At 39.8% G+C, this 25,504-nt stretch overlaps 1 protein-coding gene across 6 annotated transcripts in view; it reads right to left on the bottom strand.

The window, feature by feature from the left end:
* Nucleotides 1–4,423: 4,423 nt before the first annotated feature.
* The window catches only part of ZBTB20 (zinc finger and BTB domain containing 20), a 397,155-nt gene continuing 376,074 nt past the window's right edge, over nt 4,424–25,504 (bottom strand). For all 6 annotated transcript variants that reach the window (XM_031556020.1, XM_031556022.1, XM_031556018.1 and 3 more), the window contains 2 exons: nt 9,244–10,854; nt 4,424–5,886 (listed from right to left, as the gene is read on the bottom strand). In XM_031556020.1, the coding sequence (XP_031411880.1) occupies nt 5,468–5,886; nt 9,244–10,834 (2,010 nt within the window). In that variant the 5' untranslated portion in view covers nt 10,835–10,854 and the 3' untranslated portion in view covers nt 4,424–5,467. The remainder of the gene's footprint in view (nt 5,887–9,243; nt 10,855–25,504) is intronic.

Genomic DNA, 25,504 nt, shown 5'->3' with positions numbered 1-25,504 from the left:
CCCCATCCAACCTGGCCTTGAAAACCTCCAGGGTTGGGGCATCCACAGTCTCTCTGGGCAGCCTGTTCCAGCACTCACCACTCTGTTGGTAAAGAACTTCCCGCTGATATCAAACCTAAATCTTCCCTCCTTCAACTTAAAACCATTTCCCCTTGTCCTGCTGTTATCGACCCTTTCAAAGAGTTGATTTGTAGGCTCACTTTAGGTACTGGAAGGCTACAATGAAGTCACCCCGCAGTCTTCTCTTCTCTAGGCTGAACAAGCCCAGCTCCCTCAGCCTGCTTTTGTAGGGGAGGATTCTTTGATTAAGAGCAAAGGGAAATCATATTGTCTTAGCGCATTAAATGATACTTTTCTCTGTTAGCTTATGGTGAATTTGGGCTGGTTTTGAAAATATCTAACTGCATGGGCCAGAAGTGGGCCTACTGGCAGCAAGACAGTTGTTCCAAGCAGCTCCTGCAATGCATCTATGCCTGTTTTCCTTATGAGAGACAATTACTGGGGGTTTTGTGAGAGAAGTGACAAGCTCAAAATGCTCATATTACAATTTCTAAATACTGGTATTTCTTGTTACTTTCTGATTATGTAAGAGCTGTACTTTCTGTGCCTCTGCAAGAAATCTTGAAGGAGAACCTCACTGATGCACATGCCCAACACGCACACACACACGCAGTTGCTAGCTGTTCTCTACTTTCTGACCAGTAGACATTGATCTCGTGATCCTGCATTCCTTGTGGATTCAGATTTCCCAAAGAGAGGCAGGCTTCAGGGGAGTGGGCAAGAAAAGATAAATTTTAGTCATCTGATTTATGTTTTCATGGGATATAAGAACAATGGTGTTTCAATGAACAGCAACAAATTTAACCAGAAAATGTATTTTTTTCTATAAGGCAATAATTACACAGAGCAACTCACTTCCATAGGATAGCAGTGGGGCCAACTATCAATTAATAAGCTAGATCTTCATAGGATAATGAGAATTATCTGCCACAATATACAATTTTTATATGGGATAAAAGGTTAAGACCATCAATTATTACATCTTCAGGTTATAAGCAGATACATACCTAATAGGGTCTATAACAAATCTTTTCCCTAAGGTTTACTAGGTTGTAATTATCCAACACGGGTCTTAGAGACAGAACACCAAGAGAGGTGCACCACGGGGTCAATCTGTGGCTGTCCCTAAATTTTCAATTGACTTCATCAGCCTCAGCAGCAGTACGAGAAGGCACTTCCCTTTCATTTACCCTAAGGCTTCCTTCCACTTTTGCCGTGTAGAGAAGCCTTCATTTCGACTTTTGAATTTCTGCTCCATTTGATGCTGTTTGCCACTGCTTGAAGCAAAATAAGAAGAGCTATAGAGAAAGCGAGAATCAGGTTCAAGGAATGCAGGATGTTGTGTGCTTCACACATCATAGGGATGTGTGCTACTGTCCGCTCTTGCTCATCTATGTAATTTTATTAGGTGTTCTGAAGGAAACCTTTTCAGCATACTGAGACAGATGCACTCAAACACTGCCAACAGAACTTTGTAGATCACTGGGCCTAGCAATACACAAAGCTGAATAATATTTGCAAAAGTCAGCTATTGCAGTTGTTTCCACATAGTATACAAATATTTCTATGGTCAGGAGGAAGCATTACTAAAAATAATTTAACATTTTAAAAGACAAAGGGATCTACGTTTGAGCTCCTAAGTTCATGGAAGGGCACTTAAATGCATAAGTGACCTGATGAGCATTTTTGGCAACATTTGCAGGAAAGCTGCAAGTTGCTCCATGTTTTACAAAATCTAGTGACTACTTTTTGAGCCTAGACATCTGACAAAATCTGTTTATATTTGTGTTTGTGAAGACCTTGACCTAAGCTCTCTTGTCGAGTGATTTAGAATTCAATTTATATGCCTTAGCTTTACTTTAAGGAGTTTACTTTTAATTGGCTACATTCATTCGTAACTGATCTTTAATTCACTTTAAATTGATTGTGCCCTGTAATAAATTTGCATTTCAAAGATTATGCTTTTTTTTCATTTAAGGAAGGTTGAAAATTGAAGAATTAAAATTTGTATAGGATTTCTCACTCTAAATTATTATTAGGATTTTGATGGATGTAAACCTTGACTCTTATTTCCTGTGTACGGGCATCTCTTCTGGTATCAGAACCATATTTCAGAATATGCTACATTTCAACTATAGTTGACCAGATTGAACAGTGGCAAATTAAACAGCTTTTCCCCAGACCTCAGATGGCAAATGAACAGCTACAAATTTTTAAGCGGGGCAAAATTCATGAATTCTTCAAACTGGAGAACATGAAACATTTCAATACTAAAGATCTCAGGAAAAAAAAAAAGAAACCAAAAACAACCCACCTACTTTCTTCATGGAAACACCTTTAAATCATTTTGTACAGGCTCATCATTCTATTCTCTTACCCACCCTGGTCTCTACAACCTGAATTTTCAGATTTAGTGTGCCTTCATACAGCAGATACTAGTTCTTCCTGTCTTTGTCTTAGGCTTAGTCTTTTCACTTCTAGCTTTACAGGTCAGCATTGATCTTACCAGTGCAGTTATGAAAACAACGTAATTTTAACTTGCCAAACTAATGTGAAAATCCTTCAACTACCCAAATAAACTGGTGACAAAAAAGACGTTACCACATAGAAAGTTCATTTGCTCTGGCACTCATCTCAAAGTCTCTTTACGCTGTCTAGTGCAAGTGAGAATCAGGCCTTGGACACTTAGGATCTGCTGAACAATACCTTGCAGGTTACTGAAAGATTCCGAGACTGAAGTATCTGTCCTTTTTTTCCCTATAAAAAATCAGAAATGGAAAAGGCCTAGAAGGTAGCAATGGGGTTACTTATTCTGAATACAGAAGCTGCGGGTGTAAAGATCACACATTTTGTGTGTAGTCCTATTGATTCAGTATTTAGAAAGTTGTCCAGCATAAAAGAATGTCTCATATGAAATGCTAAGTGTTCACAAGCAAAGTTTCGTAAACTTAAGAAAGCTTAATTTAAGTATAGACACAAGTAAAAGCTAAACTAGCAGTTTTTCTTTTTTTTTTTTCCTTTTTGCATATTTTTGTTAGGTGCTTCTTCTCTGCCTAAAATATAAAGTCCAGAGTGCAGCTGGTGCAAATCCTAGCTATGGATTTCAAGCAAGACAAAGACAGTGTCAGACACTGATCCAACTGAACTAAGGACCCATGTACTTTGGGAGTTGGCTTTGGGGGAAAATTCTCACACGGATGCACAGAAGATGACTAGGGAGAACACTAGCTCAAATACAATAAAACAAAATACAAAACACCAACACATATATGCAGATCAGGAATCAACCGTTCACAGTGATCCTACATTCCTTGCATAGCTTTGCATATGCAGAGAATGTGGGATGTGGCCCTTAAGTTAGACATTTTTGCAAATGAAGAAGGGAAGGTCATATGCAATGGTAACGTTTTAAGTCATTTTGGCATCAGCACAAACTACCAGGGGCAGGATCAGATTCCCATACAAATATGGAAGCTCTCTAGCAAGCTTCCGGCAGGGATGAGAGAACAATGCAGCTTATTAATTCTCGTCCAGTGACCAAAAAGAAGGGAAATCCTAGTTATTACACACTTCCAAAAGTTTCATTACATTTGCAAAAATGAAGAAAGACAAGAAAAAAAAAATACAAATTCTATCATTCCTAAAACCGAAGGAACATTGAGAGAAAATCCCTTTCTCAAAAGGAATCTCCCTTCAGTGGAAATAAATTTTGAGATGGAACCAAAACCAGAAAGAACAGAACCTTGGTAAGAGCCAAAAGAGAACCACATGACTCAAAAACAAAGTAGAAGTATAACCGATACTGCAGGACGCACAAACTCTAGTAGATAAACCCACAGATGACTTCACAGAGCCCCTCATCGACCCAGGTAATTCTTGATTCCATTAGAAAAAAGAGAGAGAGAGAGAAAGAGAGAAATAATACTTGGAAAAAAAAAATTAGGAAACATCCTTCCTCTTTTTTAAAATAAAAATCAAGATCCATCCTCCCCTCCCCCCTCTATCTGGAAGCAGGTTAGCTAACCATAACAGTCTCAATTTAAAATAAAAATATATATTTATATATATATTCATATATATAATAAAAAGAGAAGATATTAGTGGCAGTGTACGCAGAACAAAAAAGAAAACAAAGAAAAAATTACTTTTAACAATCTCACTTTTTGTTTTTTTTTTACACAAATACTGTTGTAAATATATTAAAAAAATCAGCATTCTATCTGGTAAACGTCACTTTTGCCCCTCTATAAAATTTTGAATTAAAAAAAGTCCCAATAACTTCTTTTTTTTTCTTTTTAATTATTCCCCTCCCCGCCCACCCTCTATTCCTCCTTCTTCCACAAGAATAAATCCTGATGCTAACTTTTTTTTTTTTTGCAAAGATTGTGGGAACTAACCCTTCTCTTGTACCTAGATCCATAGGTTGCAACCTCTGATATCTTTGATTTTCCTCTGTGTTTCTCTTTGCCTTCTGTGAAAGTCCCTCTTGATTGTGCTGAGGCCCTGGGCTCAGCGAAGACACTGAATAAATTACAAAAAGCCACCGTTGCTCGTTGTCTGAATCTTCTTGGTTTCTGCTGTAAGGTGGTGATGATATGGGAAAAGCAGCGGGGAGGGTGAGCCAGAGAGCGTGGGATGGAGCAGAATCCAGGTGAGGAACCTCTGATTCTTTTTCCTCATCCTGCAGGGACTCCACATTATCCAAGCCACACTGCCTTGCACTCCTCTCAGCCCTTTCGTGTGTTTGTGGGTGCATGTGAGTGAGAAAGCAGACACGTGGTGGAGACCAGCAGGGCCTTGGTTCCTCTGGTTGCTGCTCAACCAGAAGTAAAATATTCCACAGTTCTAACTGGATACTGTGAAGTCCAAAAGCGGTCAGCATTGTGAATTATGTCCATTGAAACACTGCGAACGGTGTACTTATAACGACAGTAGGCCTTGTAGATTTTGTAATATATTTTGTTTCGTTTCTTTTTTTTTTTTTAGTGTCTCTTCACAAGTGAGAAAAAAGAAATCTTTTTTTTATTTATTTTTCTGTCTGTTTTTTGATTTTTTATTGATTTTTTTGTTTGTTTGTTTGTTTTTTTGTAGTAAAGAAGGGTTGTATTTAGAGGCCAGTAGTTAGAGATCCAACCAGTGGAGCTCGTGAAGCACTACCTGGCCTTAAGGCCACCATCCAAGGGAGGCTGGGAAAATTATTATTCACCCAGCCTCCGGAAATGTAATGTACCAGCAGGCAAAAAACAGTTCTTCATGTAGTACAAAAACAACAAAACGAAACGAACCCAAAAAAAAGGAGGAAAATAAAGGTAAAAATGAAACAAAAATCATTTCTTAAATTCTAGTGCCATAGCTTTTGTTGTTGTTTCTATTTTTTGTTCACAACAAAGAGAGAGAGAGATTCTACTTATCCGTCTGACACATGCATCCTCATGTGGTCGTTGAAATGCTCAATTTGGTCAAACTTAGCTGGACAGACAGAGCAGACGTACGTGGTCCCCTCTGTGCAGGCCACCACCCCGGCGGGGACGGCCCTGGCGCCGGTGCCGGTGGCTCCAGGCGTGCCGTTGGTGGCACTGTGCAGAGCCACATGCCTCTCCAGCAGGGTCTTGTGGGAGAACTTCTTCTTGCAGATATAGCACTCATAGGACTTCTCCCCGCGGTGCAGGCGCATGTGCACATTCAGGGAGCTCTTCTGGGTGAAGCGTTTGTTGCAGATGCTGCACTGGTAGGCCCTCACGCCGGTGTGCGTCACCATGTGTTTGATTAGGTAATCCTTTAGAGAGAAGGAGCGCCAACAGATGCTGCACTGGTGAGGTTTCTCACCTGCCCATTACCAAAGAGAGAGAAAAAGAAAATTAGATGGGAAAAAAAAAAAATAATAATAATAAAAAAAGGTAACAGAATTATGATGCTTTGCAGTAAATGAATGGTGTACCCCACAGGGGCCTCTGGAGAGATGCTCTGTCTAAGAAAGAGAAATTCTGTTAATAACTGTGTTTTCTTACACAAAATCTTGTTTGATCAGAGGATTCACGATGCTTTACAATGGAGGCTATAGGTACTCCCAATTTACACACTGTAAAATGGAGCTCATGTGAGCTCCTAGAACAAACAATTGCAAAGACAGAGTGGAGATAAAAGATTCTGGCGTCTATGCTCAGCTTCAGTGGCACAACCTCTGCTGCCCTGGGCAGGAGAGAGAACACTGTTTCTGTCCAGTTCTCTTTCACTTCTTCTTAGGAAGGTCTTGGTCAGGTTATTTTACCTTTTAGTGCCTCCATTTCCCTACCTGTATGCAATAAAAACATGATTGACCAGACAGTTGACCTGTAATACACTCTTTTCTGTCAAATTGCTTTAGATTTCTAGGAAGATAAGTGCTAAGATTGCCAAGGGAATCCAGCTTTTTTATGAGAGTTTACATTTGCAGCCCCTTTTTCTGGTCAAATCTAATATCTGAAATATGGATTACTGTGTATTCCATAATACAAATATATAGCTGTATTGATAATACAGACAACATCCAACAACCCAAATGTCACATCAAAAGGTGCTTTCAAATCTTTTAAAATCTCTTGTATATTTCAGATGTGGCAAGTTATCAGCCCTAAGCCTATCAGGGAGAGAGACATTCCCATAACTCTGAAACTGTCACAGTCATCCTCTGTTTTGCTGACTGAAAAATAATTTTCCTTTGACTATTCTGCAATTTCCAGTCTACCAGAGATCCTTTTCTTTCACATCCTACTTCCTCCCTTTTACAATCTGCCTAGGACTGCTTTAAATCTTGAAGAGTCAATTTTCAGGGACCATCACATTCCTGTGGTAATATATTATTTTCTCTTTGTGCAGTGAGGTACATTCAGTCTTCAGAGGGCATGATTCATATGGATTGGATGGGAAGGATCCACTTTTCTTGTCACTTCTGAGTTTTTGTTTCTCTTTATCTCACAGCTTGCACATATGATGGCAACATTTGTGGATAGAATCCACGAGCTCCATGTCTGTGTAGCAACAATGATTTTGTCTTGACTTGGTCAAAGATATTTGTATAAAAAAAATTAAATTTCTTGGCTTTGTTGAACACAATAGTGTGGTGAGCATAGACAGGCCAATATACTTGACGTGTTATGTAGAAAATGATAGTGTGTCAGCTATAATCATGTCAGGCTAATTTACAAGAGACTGATTACATTTACAGTGCTCATTTTTGCCTTAGGCAACATATCTCCCAGAGTTTGCAATAAGTCAGTCTCCTCTGCTCTAGACCTTGTTAAGATTATGCTATAAAAACACCCTCATTTTTGTCTGCACATATTTCTAAGATATGCTGGGTTCTGGCTTTTTTCTAATCTTAGCTTCAAAGCCTTCCTGGGAGTTCTTTCCTAAAAATCTTAAAACTTTTTAGATTTTCTTTGCCAATTATGCCAATTTACGTGTTTCTTAAGTAATCACTTTGTTGCCTTTTCCTACTGTAGATTCTTTATTCCCATTATTCTTCATCTTGAAAACAGGTATTCCATCAATTAGATGTTTACATTCTTCCTTTTGGTTCTTTACTTTATATTTGACTGCTTTTAGCCAGTAACATGAGAAAGTTACTCAATATTAATGTGTAGCATATAGGAGAAGGCAATGATGGTTTATAAGGCGCAGGTCACTGCATATGTTCTAGCACCGTGTTTCCAGAACGCTAATTTCTGAGAACATCATGGGATACATTTACTTTATCTAATCTATGCATGCAGTGCATAGTTGAGACTGGGGAAGGTAAAGCACCCAATCTCAGTGAAATTATTTGTAAAAAAAAAAAAAGAAAAGCCTTTCTAGCTCTTAGAACAAGGATGCAGATATAACTGACTGTCTTTCTAATGGGATATTTTCCTGAAAAACACAACATTATCGACATAGTATTTTAGCCACTTATCCACAGCAGAAAGATAGAGAACATAAACACAAAAGGATAATCTTGGGACTAAGGATTCTTGATCTTTGTAACCATACATTTTTTATCAGTTCTGAGAAGTGAACCTTACTGTAAATTATATGTATGTACATGATTGCCTTAGATTTCTAAAGGATTTTTTAATTTAAGTGATGCTTATACATAAATAGTAGTTAAAAGTTTACTTACATGGAAGTGAAATTTACTTGATACAGTAGAGAGGCATGATTTACATTCTTTCCATACCTTAGGCAATTTCTCCAGGTTCTACTCTATATATCACAACCCCAACATTTATTTTAAGATCTGATGTTAACAAAAAGACTGGTTGGTGAGAGAAATATTTATTCTTTCTCTAAACTGGAATTTCTTTCCAAAATCAAAATGAGATGAGGGCTAAAGAAAGCAAAATTTAGTCCTAAAACCCAAACATCTTCTCCATGACTGACAGATAGGTAGATAGATACAATATCCTTGATTTAAAATCTTATAACTAAACAAAGCTAGAAAAGGTAGTTTTGGATTAGTAGTAAAAGCAGTCACCTACGTTGCCTCAAAAGATCATGTACTAAAAACATTTTTTAAAGAAGAAGGGTGCTGCTGCTATGTTCTACATTCATTACTTTAATTTTTTTTTCTGAGTCTCATGTTTCTGTGAAACATTTAAGAAAAAGTAGTACAGAAGTACAGAAAAACATCCTAAAGAACTCCAAATGTATGTGAGATTTAGAAAATATGTGGCATTGTTTGTGGCCTGGACCTGGTGCTGCAACTTCACCAGGAATGAACATGCCCTAACGTCATTCCAGTCATCACCATTTGAACCTAAACCCCTACAGGTGTAGCATTGGGAAGCTTTTCCACAGTAGATGCATTCTTCTTTTGATGACTCTATTATAATAATTTTGTCATGCCACTTAAGTGTTGCCTGACCAGCTAGCAGAGGAAAACAAGTGCTTACCATTTTCTTGTATGGATGCAGGACACCTTTTACTCCAAGCAAAAAGAGCTTGTTTCTGCACCATGCACAGTTAGACCCCTGTGTGGGACCTATGTGTGTCCACAGGGGCTCAACTTCAATGCAGTCAGCTTAGTGTTCAGTGATACCAGCTCCCTGGGTAGCCTCTCCCTTCTGTTTGTGCTGAGGGCTGTCAGGTTGGGAAACAGAACTTAAGTCCTTGTTTGTAAAGGATTTTCCCTGGCTTCATGTGTAAGCCAATAGGACAAACTCTTACCTGTGTGTACAAACATGTGCTTGACGTAGTTCTGTTTGGCGGTGAAAGTCTTGTTACAGAGAGTGCACTCGTAAGGCTTTTTTTCGCCTTGCCCACCTGCTGTGCTGTGGCCCGCAGATGGGGCTAAGGGCTGAGGGGCTGGCAGTTGAGCAGTGAAAGTTGACAGGCCAGGCTGGGACACTGTCACAAACTGTGTCTGTTGGCCAGCTATGGGCTGGGGCAGGCTGAAGAGAAAAGGCTTAGGGCCACTGCCAGCAGACTGTGTAGTGAAAAGGGCAGGCAGGTACGTGTTGCCAGCTGTGCCAATGACCTGAGTGTTGCTGGTCAGAGTCAGTGGCATCCTCAGATTGCTGGTGAGGGATTCTGTCTGGCGTAAGTAGATCTGTGTGGTTGGCAACGGTTGGGCAACAGTTGTGTTGACAGAAGGCTGCAAAGCCCCCTTTTCGGTGCTGTTATTGACTGTGAGCACTTTGCTGTCCATTTCAACGTCATTGCTTCTCTCTGGCGAGGAAGAGTTGGCATCCACATGCTGCTGCTGCTGCTGCTGAGGCTGACTGCCATCAGCAGGGATATCATTTTGATCTGCTTGAGAAGGTTCTTGCTGCCCATCCCTGCCCAGACCAGTCATAAACTGCTGCTCCACAGAATCAGGCTCAGTACCAATGGAGGAACTGACTCCTGAGTCAAAACTCTCCCCTTTGGGTTCACTCTCAGTGCCTTCTGCTTGATCAGTGTCCTCAGTGCATTCCTCAGACTCATTGCGCTCAAGGATCTGCACCCTCTGTTGGCCATAGTAGTCATAGTCATCTTCCATCTCCTGCTTAATATGTATGTTGCCCATCAAGGTTTGAATTCGGACAGGGCGTGGTTGCTTGCGGCAATGTGTGGTTTCTGGAGTAGTAGAGAGGTACCGCTCCATCTGCTGTGACCGTTCATGGATCCTGGTAATCCAGCTGGGGTCTTCCATGTGATGATCCCTAGGGAGACCCAGGGCTGTTTCATGGTGGCTGACCACAGCCCCACTATAGAAGGAGCGCTCTCCACTGCCATTTTGCATGGAACAGGCATAGAGGGCTGAGTAGATCCTGTCCACGCTGTGCTGTGAGTGGCTCTGCAGGTAGCCAGATTCTGTGTCGGTGCTCTGCCCCGAGGTGCCTGATTCGGGTGTTCCTCTGGGTGTCTCCTGGCCAGAATCCTGAATCACCGGGTAGACCTCTCCTACATTTTGCGAGACAATCCTTGTGCACTCATCAATCACAGTCTTGATCTGCAGGATGCTGGCAGCTGTGAGGATTTGAAGGGCCTCTGATTGCGAGACCCGCAGCACCCCACTGTACATGAAGTCAATGAGCTTTTGCACAGACTGGACTGACACCACTGAGGGAATCTCGATGTCACTGTAGCCCAGCAGCAGCTTGTCTTGGAAGAAGGGGCTGCCAGCCGCCAGCACGCAGCGGTGGGCGCGTAGCATGCTCCCGTGGATGCGGACCGTCACGTCACAGAAGTGGCCACGGTTGCGCTGCTCGTTGAGGGTCTCGAGCACAGAATTGCTGAAGTTGTGAAGGTTGATGCTATGAATGCGCTCTGTCATCCCCTTGCAACTGATGTTACCTGTAGCAAAGCAGGTGACAAAAAAAAAAGAAAAGAGGAGATTGGGTCTTTTCCTCTGCAGACAGGACATTGACAAAGGTGACTGCCCACTGGGTAAACAAAAGAGATTATACCATAAAAGTCACAAACAAAGGCACTAGTAAGAAGATATCGCCTTTTTAAGGATAGGAGTAAAATTATACAACTCTTTTGCAGAGTTGAGAAAGTTCTGAATTTCTGAACAAAAGGAGGCAAAGAAAGTGCAGCTAGTTAATGTTTCAACCACATTTCTGGGCCTCAAACTTCCTACCAGCTTACATGGCTTTAAAATCCTAGAGCCAGCCAACAGTAAGCACTGAGCTGGGTTTTAAGCTGTACGGATGTGGATCTACTCCAGAAGTGATCAAATTCTTACTTTAATTACCCTTTACATCAACTTGTTAATGCAAAGAGTCTACATGAAAATGTGGTTTCTATCTAGAATGTCATTTCAAGGAATTTGCATACTGGCTTTTATGCTACAGCTACTTGTACAAAAAGTTGGCGTTCACTTTCCAAGATATCAAGATTTATACTGTAAATGTTCCTAAAATCCCACGCACAGTTTTGTCTGGGGTTGTGGTTGAGAACATTTGCTATCCAATAGCGACAAACAATCCTCCTTAAGAACCCAAAGCAAAAAAATTAACATGAGCTGTCCCTTTAGTTTATAGCATATCCCAAGTTCTGATTGGCACCAGAATACCATCATATAAACAAATGTTCTCCTTCTGTTATTTACTTGACAGAAACTGGAAAATTACAGGCATTTTCTCTAAGACTTAGTCTTAGTTTGGCTGAATAATCTAAATAGGGAATAGTTTAGAAAGACATCTAACTGATATAGGTACAAAGCAAACGTATCCTTCAAAATTAACCTTCACGTCTAATTTCTTAAACTGTTGATTCACTTTTCCCTATGTCCAACCTGCATTCTTTGGATTAATGCTTTTTTATTTCTTCTCATGTTCTTTATTCATTTTTCATCTACTTAGATTTTGATGGCAGAAACTACTTTTTCATCTTTTAAATCGCTAACAGTATTATGGAACATTTCTTCTTGAATATTCCTACCAAAGTTACAGCACATTTTGCACAGTTAGTGCGTAAGAATCTAAAAGTGGAATTTGATAGAGAAGTATGAGTAAATTAAACAAGCTTAGTGCCACCGTCTGCTTTAAGAGAAATACAAAGAGCAAATAACTGGCATCAAAAGTGGTTTCGTACACTTGCTTTTTAACCCAACAGTGATCCTGTGGTCCGGCCTAATGGGTGTCTTATATCTCATATGCAAGCTATAGAATATTATGTATTACAATTTGCAGGAAAATGTGGAGTTTTTCCTCTTCCACTGTTTCCTTCTCATTTATGTACTCCTGCCATCTCAAGCTTTTTTTCTTTTGGTGCTTCATAGAGAAATCTCCTTGGACAAGGTTGTCATTTTAATTCTGTGAAGATGATGATGATAAAAGAAATTGGAAATCCTGATGAGGCCAAGCTGTCTGAAGAAGTCTGATGCTAACAGATGTGAACTAGCCAGTATCAGAAGATGTGAAGTCAGAGCACTAGGGGGATGCCCAGATAACTGTAACAAGGAGAAAACTGCTAACAATATTATGGATGTTGTGAATTACTTCTGTCTTGGTTAATAAGCTTTGCTGGGAAACCTGAATTTCTTCTTCTGATGATCTGGATCATCAGGATTGGAAAAATGTCTTAGCAATTTGGAGCCTTTCCTTCATGGGCACCACAATTACTATTAAACAAAATAATGTATGAATTACTCCACCCAGGCAGTTATTCTCCAGAGGCCTCCAAGATAGTTCCAGATTCTTTCCTTCCCAGCATGTCAGACCACACAAGTATGGAAAACATACATTTTTTTAAAAGATAGCCTTGATTTGAAAGGAAGAGAACTTTGTAAAAGCTTTGTGTTGGTGGAGAAACAGATAGATGGAGGATTAGTGATAAACAGAGGACCTTCTCAAGACTTACAGTAGGCCATGGCAAGTTATTCCATAGGAATCCATTTATCTTTATCTCCCTTTGAGTGCCAGCCTATCAGTATGCTTCCCATCACAAAACATTGCTCACTACTTGGTTTGACCCTATTACTTCCCCTTCATGAGAATAGGTATTTAAGATGTTCTCCTGGAAATAGGATCCTGGAAAAATGGATCTAGTTTATCCTCTGTTTTATCAAATGGGGAATTTGATAATAAGAAGAGATACAGAATCCTAGAATCATAAAGGTTGGAAAAGACCATGGAGATCACCTAGTACAACCACCAAACCACACTTGTGTCCTCTATACACAGTGTTCCTCAGTGCCACATCTACCCTCTCCTTGAAAATCTCCAAGCACGGTGACTCCACCACCTCCTTGGGCAGACTGTTCCATTACATCACCACTCTTTCTGAGAATAATTTTTTCCTGCTAACTAACCTTAACCTCTCTTGGTTTAACTTAAGGCCATTACTTCTTGTCCTATTGCTAATTACCTGGGAGAAGAGGCTAACTCCCACCTCACCACAACCTCCTTTCGGCAGTTTTAGCGATGCATGCAGTTGTTGTGACTGAAATGCAGGACTTGGAACTTGGACTTGGAAATTGGACTCAGCCCATCAATCCAGCTTATCCAGATCCTTCTGTAGGTCCTTTCTACTCTCAGGAAGGTCATCACTTCCTCCCACCTTGATGTCATCTGAATACGTACTGAGGGTGCACAGTTCACATTATCTAAAGATATTAAACAGGACAGGCCCAGTACTGACCTCTGAAGAACATCACTAGTGACCAGCTGTCAGCTGGATTCAATTCCATTCATCACCACTCACTGGGCCTGGCCCTCTAGCCACTTTTTCACTCAGTGAAAAGTGTATTTGTTCAAGCCATGTGTTGCCAGCTTCTCCAGGAAAATGCTATGGGAGACAGTCAAAGGTTTTATTAAATTCTAGGTAGATTAATTACGTCCATAGCATTTCCCTCAATCAACAGGTGGGTCAAGAACAGGTAGATCAAACAGGACCTGCCTTTCATGAATTCATGCTGGCTAGGCCTGATCTGAAAAGAACTCTTCTACCTTGTTCATATGAACCTTGGCAGAAAGCATTAATTTTGTGAGTTAAATTAAAAAAAAAAAAAAAAAAAGCATCCTCAGCTTCTTTTCACTGTGATCTGCATCAAGAAATCAGGAAAGTGAATCTCAATACCTGTTCACATATCATGTACAGAAGGAAGGAAAGATGGGGATTATCTGCAAGTTTCAGAAGCCTTCTCTGTTGCAATGCATATGGTCATTAGCTACTAATGAAAATCACCAGTCAGGGTTAAACAAGGCTAAGAAAAAGAGATGTGTGTGCTCACAAGAGACTGATGTGAATAGCTCTCTAATAGGAACTGATCTAGGACACTAAATTCCTTGAGGTGTATGAACTGGACTCAAAGTCATTTTGTTACTGAACAGAAACGCCAGTCTAAAAGATAACTCCTTAAGACCAATGTGGTATTAAAGAGCAAACATTCTTTATTATGGCACTGGATCCATGGCAGATCACTCCATTTAACATGCACACCCAGCACAAAAAGTCTCCCGATAACATTCTTTCTACTCAATACATTTAAAGCTGCGTAAGCAGTATTGAATGTGTGGGAATTGAAATGTTGTTTCTGCATCAAAACAAAATAAGATTTTTGTTAATTTCAGGGCCTCTGCTACCATTTGGGTCCTTTATTAGAATTAATAGTTCTTTTCAGGGGGCCTTTCTACTTTATTGGGCTTCTCTGATAAATTTTCATTTCTAATCCCCTAGATAAATCAATACATACTCAGTATATAAGTAAAGTAATATACATATATAAGCTAGTAACAACTTATGTATAGCCAGCATTGAAAATATATGTCACACGCATTGCTAGAGTATCCTGAGCAAATTAAAAGGACAATTCGTTAAATGCCTCAGGGAGTGCCTGAAGAAGGTATTGAGGAAGAGAGGGGCCACCACCCCTCTCTACTCTTTGTTTAACAAGAACTACTCTGAACAAAATCACCATATCAATATGAACAAGAAGAGTGTTGAGACATCTTGGAGACGATAGGATTGACACCAGATAACAAATAAATTAACAAATGTAAACCTTCTGATAAGATTGTGAACCTGGAGTACCCAGTGGGGAGACAGGGGAGGGGGGGGAGAGGCAAGGGGGGAAGACTGTCATGTTGTGTCCATAGGGGTGCTCCTGCACGCCCGCCATTGCAATCACAAATAAAATCTGCTTTTATCAGAGATACCGTCCTGACAAAAATTATTTGGATATTTCCAACAAATGGATGCTACAAACTATTTGGTACAATCTGATTGGATTAAGGCTGCTTGGTGAGTTTTGTTTGGCTACACATTTGATTGGCAAATCTAGTGGCTAGTGTTTAGTTGTTAATCTTCTTTACTTGCCTACCTATCTGCTGCCTCATTTCCTTATGGTTTACCACCATGATTACTCAAAATGTCGTAAAACATAAGTAGCACAAGACACATTATAAAATATATAGCAAAACACAACGTAGACATTAAAATATACATCGTGACATATTGATATAATTGTGACAATGTGAGTCACTCCATGTAAGACAAAGGTATTTTGGTTGTGCCTGGTATAAACAGAGCTCTCTCTTAAAAAAAGCCTCATCTAGTCTCTCTACTTCTTCAAGTGAAATTGAAACATCTTCCCTACTTCAACAGAAAAACAACTGAAATTCACTCCTTAAGGATCTAAGAGTGGTGCATGGAAGAGACTCATAATGAATGGTAAAAAACAAAACAAAAACAACACGATCTCATGCAGATTTTGAGAATGATTTTCCCAAGCTATCTTCCTTGATTTTCAACACTGAAAACCATACCCATTCAAAGTACAACCAAAGTACTTGCAATGACTGTGTTAGAGAAGCTAGTACACAAACCACAATAGCATAAAAGAAGCAGCAGTTCACTCTAACAAGTCGTAGAGATTGCCCTGTTCAACGCAGCCTCTCCCTTTCTGCAGGGAACTATCTCCAGATCCAAGTTCTGGAGTTGTCCCTTACTCTATATTGTTCTAAGCAGAAAGTCCAAAGGTGGTGTTTCCCATAAGAGCTGGACTCGCTAGGTTTAACTCTAAAGTAAATGTGATATTCTGATAAAGAATACTAGAATCTTAGGCAAGCCCAAGCTGGTATCAGTTCTTTCAGCATGTCTCAGAGTGTATCAGTTCGTCACAAGATCCAGCAACACCCACATGTGGGTGCATATGTGCACACGCATACACACACTCACTCACTCAGTCACTCACCTACAGAATGCCTGGCTCAGGAAAAAGACTACTGTCTCAGGCTCTGCTCAGGCCTGCCACTCTTTTAAACATGAGACAGTGGGAAACTTTCTGTGAAATTCAAGTGGCCTTTGTTAAGTGCCTCCCCGCCTCTCCCCCTTTTTTTTGTCCAGTAAATATGATGTAGAGATCCCAATGGACTCATTCTAAGAAACTCCTGTAAAATGGTTTTGTCCCCTTTCTATGAAGCAAGTTCTGATTGGAGGGGTATTCACAAACCATATAGGAAAGAATGGGTTTGAAAACGCAAAGGCTATTCTTACTCAGATGGGCAATGAATAGGAGTTTGGGCAGTTAAAAAAAAAAAAGAGAGAGAGAGAAAGAAAAAAGAGGAAGAAAAAAGAAAAAAAAAGCCCAATCAACAGCGCAGATTATGCACATTTGCAATCCTCCTGAGATGCAATTTGAAGCTGGCATGGCATAAAGGTGAACCATATTACTGTGCAACTTTGAAAAAAGCTCCGTTTCCCCATATGCAAATGTACCGATTAAACTGTCAGGCTATTCACAGAAACATGCATGGAATTCATCCTTAGCCAGTAAGAAGGAGCACAACATGGATGGGAAAGGGAAAAACTTTTGTTGTGTAATACATGACTGAGTGCTTAGATTAGTGTTTTCTTGAATCTCTTCCACCCCTCCTGCTGACTTTTATGCTAAGGGTGTTCGAAGGAAGGCAGATTTTTACCATGACAATGACAGTGAGAATCTCTCCAAGTGCAGTGCCAGAGGGTGCTGAGGGTACAAAGGCAGAAGGAAACAGCAGGCAGTGGACTCTCGGAAGATGTTTTAAAATACGTGGAAGTAAAGCCATGAGATACATCAAGTACAGCTTGAAGGAAGATTTCTATACATTAAAGCTACAATACATAGATCTTCACAAAAGTGGAAAGATACAGCTCACAAAAGTGACTTTTGTCAGAAACGTAGAGAATGATCCAAGCAAATGCATGATGTAGCACAGTTACAAAGTTGTACAGAATGCTCAAGACTGCTGGTCATATACAAACGGCTACGCTGTATGTTTTAGAATGTAAGGGTTTTTTTGTATAGCCACTAGATGTCCCTTTCTGCAAAGCCAACGTTTGTTGCCTTAAAGCTCATAGCTGTAAGGTATTACAGAATTTGATTTTCTCTATTGCCCTTCAAAATCACAGTCTCTCAAAGCAGACTGCACAATGATGACTGACCGTTCCTAGAAACAGTGATGAGGAAACCACTGCAGCTTCTGTAAGCCAGCAGTAGCTCAGTGCATGGCCTTCACCTGGAGCAAGCTGCCAGTGTTGCTGGAATCCTGGCTCTTTTTTGAAACTTACTGTGTGGTATTTCACAGGAATAACTCAGCAGGGGGAACTCCAAAGGCTCTACTCTTAACTTCATACTTCAAGGGTGAAATAGTCACCTCATATACTTCAGAGCTGGTAGGCCTATTGAAACATAAATGGATTGAGTTTTGGCCTCAATTTTCTGCAGAAGCATTCAGAAAATTGTTTGGCAATTCATCTCACTGATACTTAGACAAGATTAACTAGAACTATTTTGATATTGCTGCTTTAGCTTGTCTTCCTGACAAGCTTCTCAGGCCTTGCACTGAGAAGATCTCCCACTCAGAGTGACTGAAGAAAAGCTGGAGACATTTTATCTCCTATAGAATATGTGCACTTGTAATCCAGTTCCTGGAAGCACCACAAACTAAATTAACCTGCTGCTGCTGGAGACCAGCATAATCATCTACTCTTTACTCTCTGTCCCAACAGTGGTTTGTTTCGATTATCTCTAACCTTGCTCTCCAAATCAAGTACTAGAGGATCACAGCCTGCTAGCTGTAGCAGAAGGACGTGTTAAGTTCTTCTTATAGTCATCAAGTTTATTCCTCTTCCTCGTGGTGAGAACAATTTAGTTACACTACGCACTCAGAAATTTGCCTAAGACATGTGCAAAAACCACAAATGCGTGGGATTTCCACTCTCTCCTCAGACAGACTGTCTACCATCTTTATAAGAAGAAAGTTTTCCTAGTATTCTACTTGGAAATCAATTAATCATCCTTTTCTTCAACAGACAAAGAGAAGTGTTGACTATTTTCCTTTCTATAGCAACCTCCCACATACTGGAAAATACCTCACATTTCTTCTTTAAGCCTGTCTTTCCCAGAAAATCCAAACTCTGTTCTACTCATCACACTCACTGGACATACATACTCTCCCCATTCTTGTCTTCTCCCATCTTCTACTCCATTTGTCCTTCTTTCACTTAAAAATGCACTGCCCTAAAGCAGGTTAAGTATTCTAGCTGAGAGATGTTGTAATGATTATACCATACAAGTCACAATGTATATTTTTATGTCTGCATTGCGTCTTGAGGTATATTTTGCAATGTGTCTTGTGCTACCTACATTTTGCAGCCTCTTGTAGCACATAGGTAGGGAAGTAAAGAACAGTAACAACAAAACATTAGCCACTAGATTTGCCAATCCAATGTATAGCCAAACAAAACTCACCAAGTGGCCTTAATCCAATCAGACTGTACCAATTAGTTTGCAGCAATCAATCAGTAATGCTTATGCAGCTTTAAATGTATTGAGTAAAATGTATATAACCTGGAGACTTTTTGTGTACATAACATGTACACCCTAACCCCGTGCATCCAGCACAATAGAGAATGCCCACTTTTTTAAAATCCACATTGGTCTTAAGGAATCATCTTTCAGACTGGAATTTTTGTTCAGTAACAATGTGAATGAAATGCTTGCCTGACACACCTCAGATATAATAGTATTCAAATACCTTACAGAATAAATACAATCAAGCAAATAAAGCCCTGTTATCAAAATGCAACTCTACAGATTTTCCTTTAAAAAAAAAAAAAAAAAAGCATGTCTCAGTAAAGAATGCTTAATTTGGAATGAAAAATCTGAAGTCTTGCATAAACATGGCAGTTCATTAAAAATACAGCATTTCTATCACAACATATGAAAGCCCCACAATTACCATAGGAAGTTTTCTCATTTCCATACATCAGCATCTCCTGTTCCAACCTTAGTAATCAAAAACCACGGGTGCATTCTTCAGCTCCAATGACCTGATTTATCCCTAGTGATGAAGTTTTATGTTCTGTTGTTCTGAAATTAGTCATTTTAAAATAAAACTGCATTAATGGAGTAAAAATTCATATCTGCCAATTTGCCATTGACAAAATTAGTCCTACGTCAGGTTTCAACTCTCTGAGACTGCATTTAACAGAAGGACACTTTTCCACTCAAAGAAGTGACCTGAATTTAAAGTCCTAAAAACCCGGTAGTGGCTGACTTCTTAGTACATCCCAGTGATGCCAGAGAGACCGATCTATCCAATTCTGTTCAGATTGATTCTTCTGAATATTTGGCCTCATTCTGAAAAGGGGCCTTCAAGGCATAAAGCCTGTATGGAGTTTCAGGAACACAGGAAGAACATTTGTATCCTCAGCAGGAGATCTGACCAGGAGCAGCTCTTGCTTTCTGTTGCTTTAAAGGTTTGCTGGAGTTTTCACCCAATCATCTGCTTGAACATCTTGAAAATCAGTATCTCCTTCTATAATATCTATCCAAAACAAACACCAGATGACACTACACGAATTGCCCTAACCCTACCAGATTGTTGTTAGAATCAAAATATGTAGCAGTCTACATTTAACAGGAAGTACTGTATTTTTACCAGCACAACATCTATTAATGTGTCAGTAATAAAATCTATGGAAAAAAGAATCACTGTGTTCTGAAACCTGTCAAACTTCTCTAAATTTCATAGTCTAATAACTACGTTTATTTGAAAGACAGAAATGCATGCACACACGAACACAACCTTATTCTCCAAGGAGCAAACATATAGAGTAGATGGCTAATAAGAGTGTCTTTAAACTTTTTTGAGAAGACAGGCTTTTTCTGCAGGCTAAGCAATGTTCAGCAAATGTCCTACGGATGATTTATTTAGCTAATTGCCCCGTTCTTTTCAGTATCCGTAGTGATGAGATATCCATTTTTCATCAAATAGAAGACTAAACCATAGGTGTTCTGCACATAAAATTGCTTCTACATCCAGCAGACCTAAATCCTCAACGCTGAGCACAAAAGCCTCTATTTCAGGCAAGATGCTTGGGGTGCAGGCAGTGAATCACTTCCCTGTGCTTGGCCTGGAAGTCTGCAGGAAGAGTCCATTAGCCATAACCCCATTTACTCCTCATCTACAGGGCAGCAATGCCTGTACCTCAGTTTGCTTTGTTTGTAGAAGAGGGATAGCATCATGTGCCCAGTTCTGCAGAAGGACTGGGTGCCTCAATTAATCTTTATCCAAGAAATGCGGAACAACTTCTGAAGAGAAAGATCAAGAATTAATTCCAGAAGTCCCATAAGATTTTGTTCTCCAGGCTTACAAAGTCATTATTTCCTTTGCCCTGCTCTAGTGCCTTGATTCCTTTATGCCTCTTTATGCTGAACATACTACTTACAACTGCACATACACAGTGTCAACAGCAGAAGCACCAGGGCTGTTGCCACAGCTGCACTGACAGGTATTCCACCTGGATGGCAATCTCATGATATGGGTGCTAGTTCTTGTGCCCTGACCACTCGTAAGCAATTTTCATTAGCAAAAAGTGGGATCGGCAAACCACTGAAAAGAGAGAGAACAACCCTCTTGCAATAGGAAACAGAGAAAGTAACGTGGCCACATGATGGCACCATTTCCTAGGAAGAGAAACCAGGCTGTGCTCGTCTCCTCTTCGTTAGGGAACATTTTAATATTCTAAATGAAAACTGTTTCAACTGCATTCGCTTGTTCCCAGAGAGCTCATGCACGATTATGCCAAGGCCCAGCATGGCCCAACTGTTCTAATTGGCTATAAGTTTAAGACATTTGGGCTCTTTAAAAACCTAGGTGCATACATGTATTGCTGGTTTTCCTCTGCCGTGCCAGGTGCTGTCACTCAGAAGGCATTCTGCACCAGTGGGTACGTTGCAAAAGAGCCACCGATTAGGAAAGAAGTAAGATAGGCCAACAATGCCCAAGGAATTAAGCTGAAATACTCTTAATTTAAACAAAGGATGAGGGACATTTCTTGAGAAAAAGAATAAACTTTAGAAAAATATAGGCAACCACGGTGACGTATTTTGATACTCAATGGTCCATATTAAAAGCTTACTATATTAATTCAGAACGTTTTTGCCTAATTTAAGGGCTTTTGCATAAATCCTAGTAATGTATAAAGTTAATGGGGGAGTCCCCTTTGGTCATCTCTCTGTGTTGGATTCTAGAAATTTATGTCCTCTCTCAGAAACATTGGGAGAAGAAAGGGCCGAGGGTGGGATCTGAGTGCGGAGGAGGAAGGAATTCAAGGGCTAATAGTTAAAATATATTAAAATGTGTCTCCAAAAGAGACAATTGCTATTCCACGAACCCTTTCAGATTTGCGCTGTATTGTTAGGTTTTCCCCCAGGCAGAGAGACAAGGAGGAAAAGCTTATCAGTTTGAGCGTGCTTAAATACAGTAAGCCTGAAAGCCTACGGGCTTTGGTTAAAAGGAAAATATAGATTAAAACCTCTTAAGATAATTAACTGTTTAGAAGGTTTCTATTGAAGCTAAAATCTTCTGTGGGGAGTTGCAGTTAGGAAAAGGGTGCAGTTGGACAGAAATGGTTGGCTTTGGTGGGAGAACTGCAGTCCGCTTATATCCTACATGTTTCCAGAGAAAGGCCTTTAAATGTAGGAGATTTTTTTCTGGTCACAGACATAGTGGTTGATGGGAGAAACAAGGAATGGAGGAGAAGCTGTAAATGCCAGTCCCCATGACTGGGAAAAAGACTCTTTTGTATCTTCCAGTGGCTGCGCCTCGCTCAGTTCTGGCTAGAGGAAAGCTATCACATGAAAAAAGCTACATTTTACTTGGTTATTTTTTTCCATTTATCTTTTTTATCTGTTAGTGAAAGAGTAATTGTTAACTAGTACAACTGGGTGCTTTGGTGGATATCTCAACTTAGAAATATTGTGAGACAGATATTCATACTGTGCTAGACTGTGGCTTCTTTATTTTGAGTTTAGGGGGTAAGCGTTCAGGCCTGCTTCTAATTCAGATTCAAAAACCAGTGGGAAACAGTACATGCTCATGTCAATGATGCTGAAGGCCACAGGGAAAATCTCTGTCCTCAGTGAGACCTCTGCAATCCTGGGGAACAGGCACATTCCAAAACCACCTGCTTGTTTTGATAGGAAGAACAATGTAGGACAGAATGCTCTAAACTAATAGATGACAGTAATAAAAAAGAACACAGCTTTCATGGGTGACTTGACACCATCAGATAGGTCTGTACTGTTAAATGTACATTGTCAGTTCTGATATTTTTTTTTTCCTCTATAGGGAAAAGACTCGGGAACTACAGGTAAACACATGCATACAGACACTAACAGGTGAGACTACTGTTGTGCTTAAGAGTTATTTCTCAGGTCTGCCTTCAGGCACATTTTACCCTCTACTCAGCCAAAAGACATTAGAGATAACATGTAGGGGTTTTACTCTCGAATGCAGGGAGGGCTATGCCTTCTTTTGAAACACTACATGGGATCAAAGCACAAGGTATTTTTGTTGAAGTTGACACGGCCGCACATACAGGCACGAAGCTCTGGGGAGAAGTCCCTTGCTCTGTTTTTATTTCCTCTATCATACCCCTTTTCACACAAAAAATTGCTACTTTGTGTGTATTTTTTTTCTCTGTCTAACATCAATAAATTACACGTTATCACTCCTATCATCTAGTTATAAAGAGCCTTTCAAGATTTTTAATAGATGCATAATATTGCTACACTTACACTTTCACTGGTTAGGAACTCAAAAATAGCTGTAGTGAGATTACTCTTAATTTATACTACTTCTCTCTCCTAGGTTTTCAAGAAGAAGCATTTCACCACATGTCACAGATTGATACAGAGTATATACTGCTCATCAAACTGGGCAGAGCTCCTTTCAGTGTTTAACACAACAAAGCTAGTATGAGTAGGGGTTCTAGGATTTGTTTATCCTTTTTTTTTTTTCCTTCTTCTTTCTTTTTCTTTTTCGTAGGCACAGTTAATTCATTGAGGAGCTATTTGTGCTGACAGATTAACTAGATATCTTGAATTCTCTTTATATTCCAGTTACTGAGTGGGAGATGGGCAAATTTAGGTCTCGGATTATTTTAGTCTTGTAAATGACTTCATGGACAATGAAAACATACATAGGAAACAAATAAAAAGATGGCATGACAGCGTTCTCTTAAGAAACAGTAATACTTAGTGCACTCTGGAACCAAGTATAGTTAGTTCTTGGCCAACAAGAACACACTGTTGTGCTCTACCATACATTCACGAAGCTGCCAGAACAAATGCTTTGATAGCAAGGAAGGAATTTAACAACACTCACATGGCTTATAACTGATTTTTACCTATGGAATAGATCATGTTTCTTGTGGAAACAGGTGATTCCTCCCCCCCGTAGCATCCCCTAGCACATTTTATAAGCACTAGTAGGCAGTATTAAGCAGTATCTTGCTTTTATTTCTCAGGTTCTCTCCCAGTACCATGTTAAGACTGCACTTCAAAACTGTTTGGAATGAATGAGCTCTCTTTGGTCAGACACAAACAATAAAATAATTGTTCTGTTTTTGTTTTATTTTGTTATTTTATTTGAATACTGCTCTGGCCCTACCTTGTTCTAAAGTTATTGGGTGTGGGATCACGGCACAAGGATTATATGGCTGTTCTACCATGGCTAAACAAGAGAAAAGAGGAGAAAATGACCATGGAAACTGAGATGAAAAGAGCAAAAAGCTCTAGTGCTAAAAAAGTCACAGTGATGAAAAGGAACAGAAGGTGACCGAGTCTATTTTTACGTTTGTAGATCTGAAGTTGCGTAGTTGTAACAAACCTGACAAGTAATGTGCCAATGCTTCCCCAAGCACGGAAGGTGTCTCCTCACAGCATACAAAGAACAAACCAAGAGATACAGAAGCACTGAGTTACATAGGGTTTCAATAACACACAGCAGAACAAAAGATGGTAGATGTGGCTGTTTCAGCTTTCTTTTAGGAAGAGTCACCTGACAAACATAGGAAAATCATTTGTGTTTGACCGCAATATGAAGTGTCCCTCTGTGGACCACGCTAAGGAAATGGTACATTTAGTTCAGTCATCTCAACTGATTAGGACTGAGGAGATGACAGCAGATGCATGCATGATTAAGATAGGAAATAGCAACTATTGGCACGATCATTTCTACAGTATTCTCCTGCACTGTTTCCTTTTGTACTATTAGCTATAAGACTGCTCACATTCTCTGAACAGGAGACAAAACTTGAGTATTTTGATGGTGACAGAGCACTGGAACAGGCTGCCCAGAGAGGTTATGGAATCTCCTCTGGAGATGTTCTAAACCTGCCTGAACGCGTTTCTGTGCAATCTACTCCAGAGAACCTGCTTTAGCAGAGGGGTTGGGCTACATGATCCCCAGAGGTTCCTTCCAACCTCTATGGTTCTCTGACTCTGTGTGATTCTGTGATTTTCAGGAGGGACAACTAGTAAAAGAAAAAAAAAATAAAAGAGCAAGTTAGAAAGGGTCTTAAAGGAAAAGAGAAGGAATTTAAATCCATAAGATCAGCAGGAAGGTGGCCTTAATAACACTGATATTAGACTCCATATGCAATAACAACAACGATAACAAATATAAAGAAAAAAGAAAAACAATACAATGGTTAAATAATGAAGTATAAGAGCTCATCAAAGCTGAAAATCTATCTTTCCAAACAAGGAAATCATGCCCAAGTGACACTAATAGAACAGAGCATAAACTGTTGCAGGCTAGATGTAAAACAAAGATTAGGCAGGACAAAGGGGAAATTTAAAGAAAAACAGGAGTATAAAGACAAATACTGTAATAAAACATTCCTTAAACACATCAGATAAAGAAAGCTTACAGGGCAATGACTGGTACCTAAGAAGTGCCTTAGATTATGTAGTTTGATAGATTGAACAGGCAAGGAGCAGAGTCAGTGGGTTGGCTGGACTACAGATTTATGAAAGCAATAAAAGTAATCAAAGAGGTTACAGAAATTATGCAGTGGAATTTTGCTTTAATTTTCAGAGTGGAGGATGATGGGAGAAGGTAAGCTACCGCAAGGGGGATAAGAAGAAAGCACTGTCCTGGAGACAGTTATCAAAAAAATACAAAACCAAATCACAACAAAAAAGGCAACAACAAAACCATAA

Source organism: Meleagris gallopavo, chromosome 1, assembly GCF_000146605.3.
Source record: "Meleagris gallopavo isolate NT-WF06-2002-E0010 breed Aviagen turkey brand Nicholas breeding stock chromosome 1, Turkey_5.1, whole genome shotgun sequence".
NCBI classification, from domain to species: Eukaryota; Metazoa; Chordata; class Aves; order Galliformes; family Phasianidae; genus Meleagris; species Meleagris gallopavo.
This window is presented reverse-complemented; position numbering and strand designations above follow the sequence as displayed.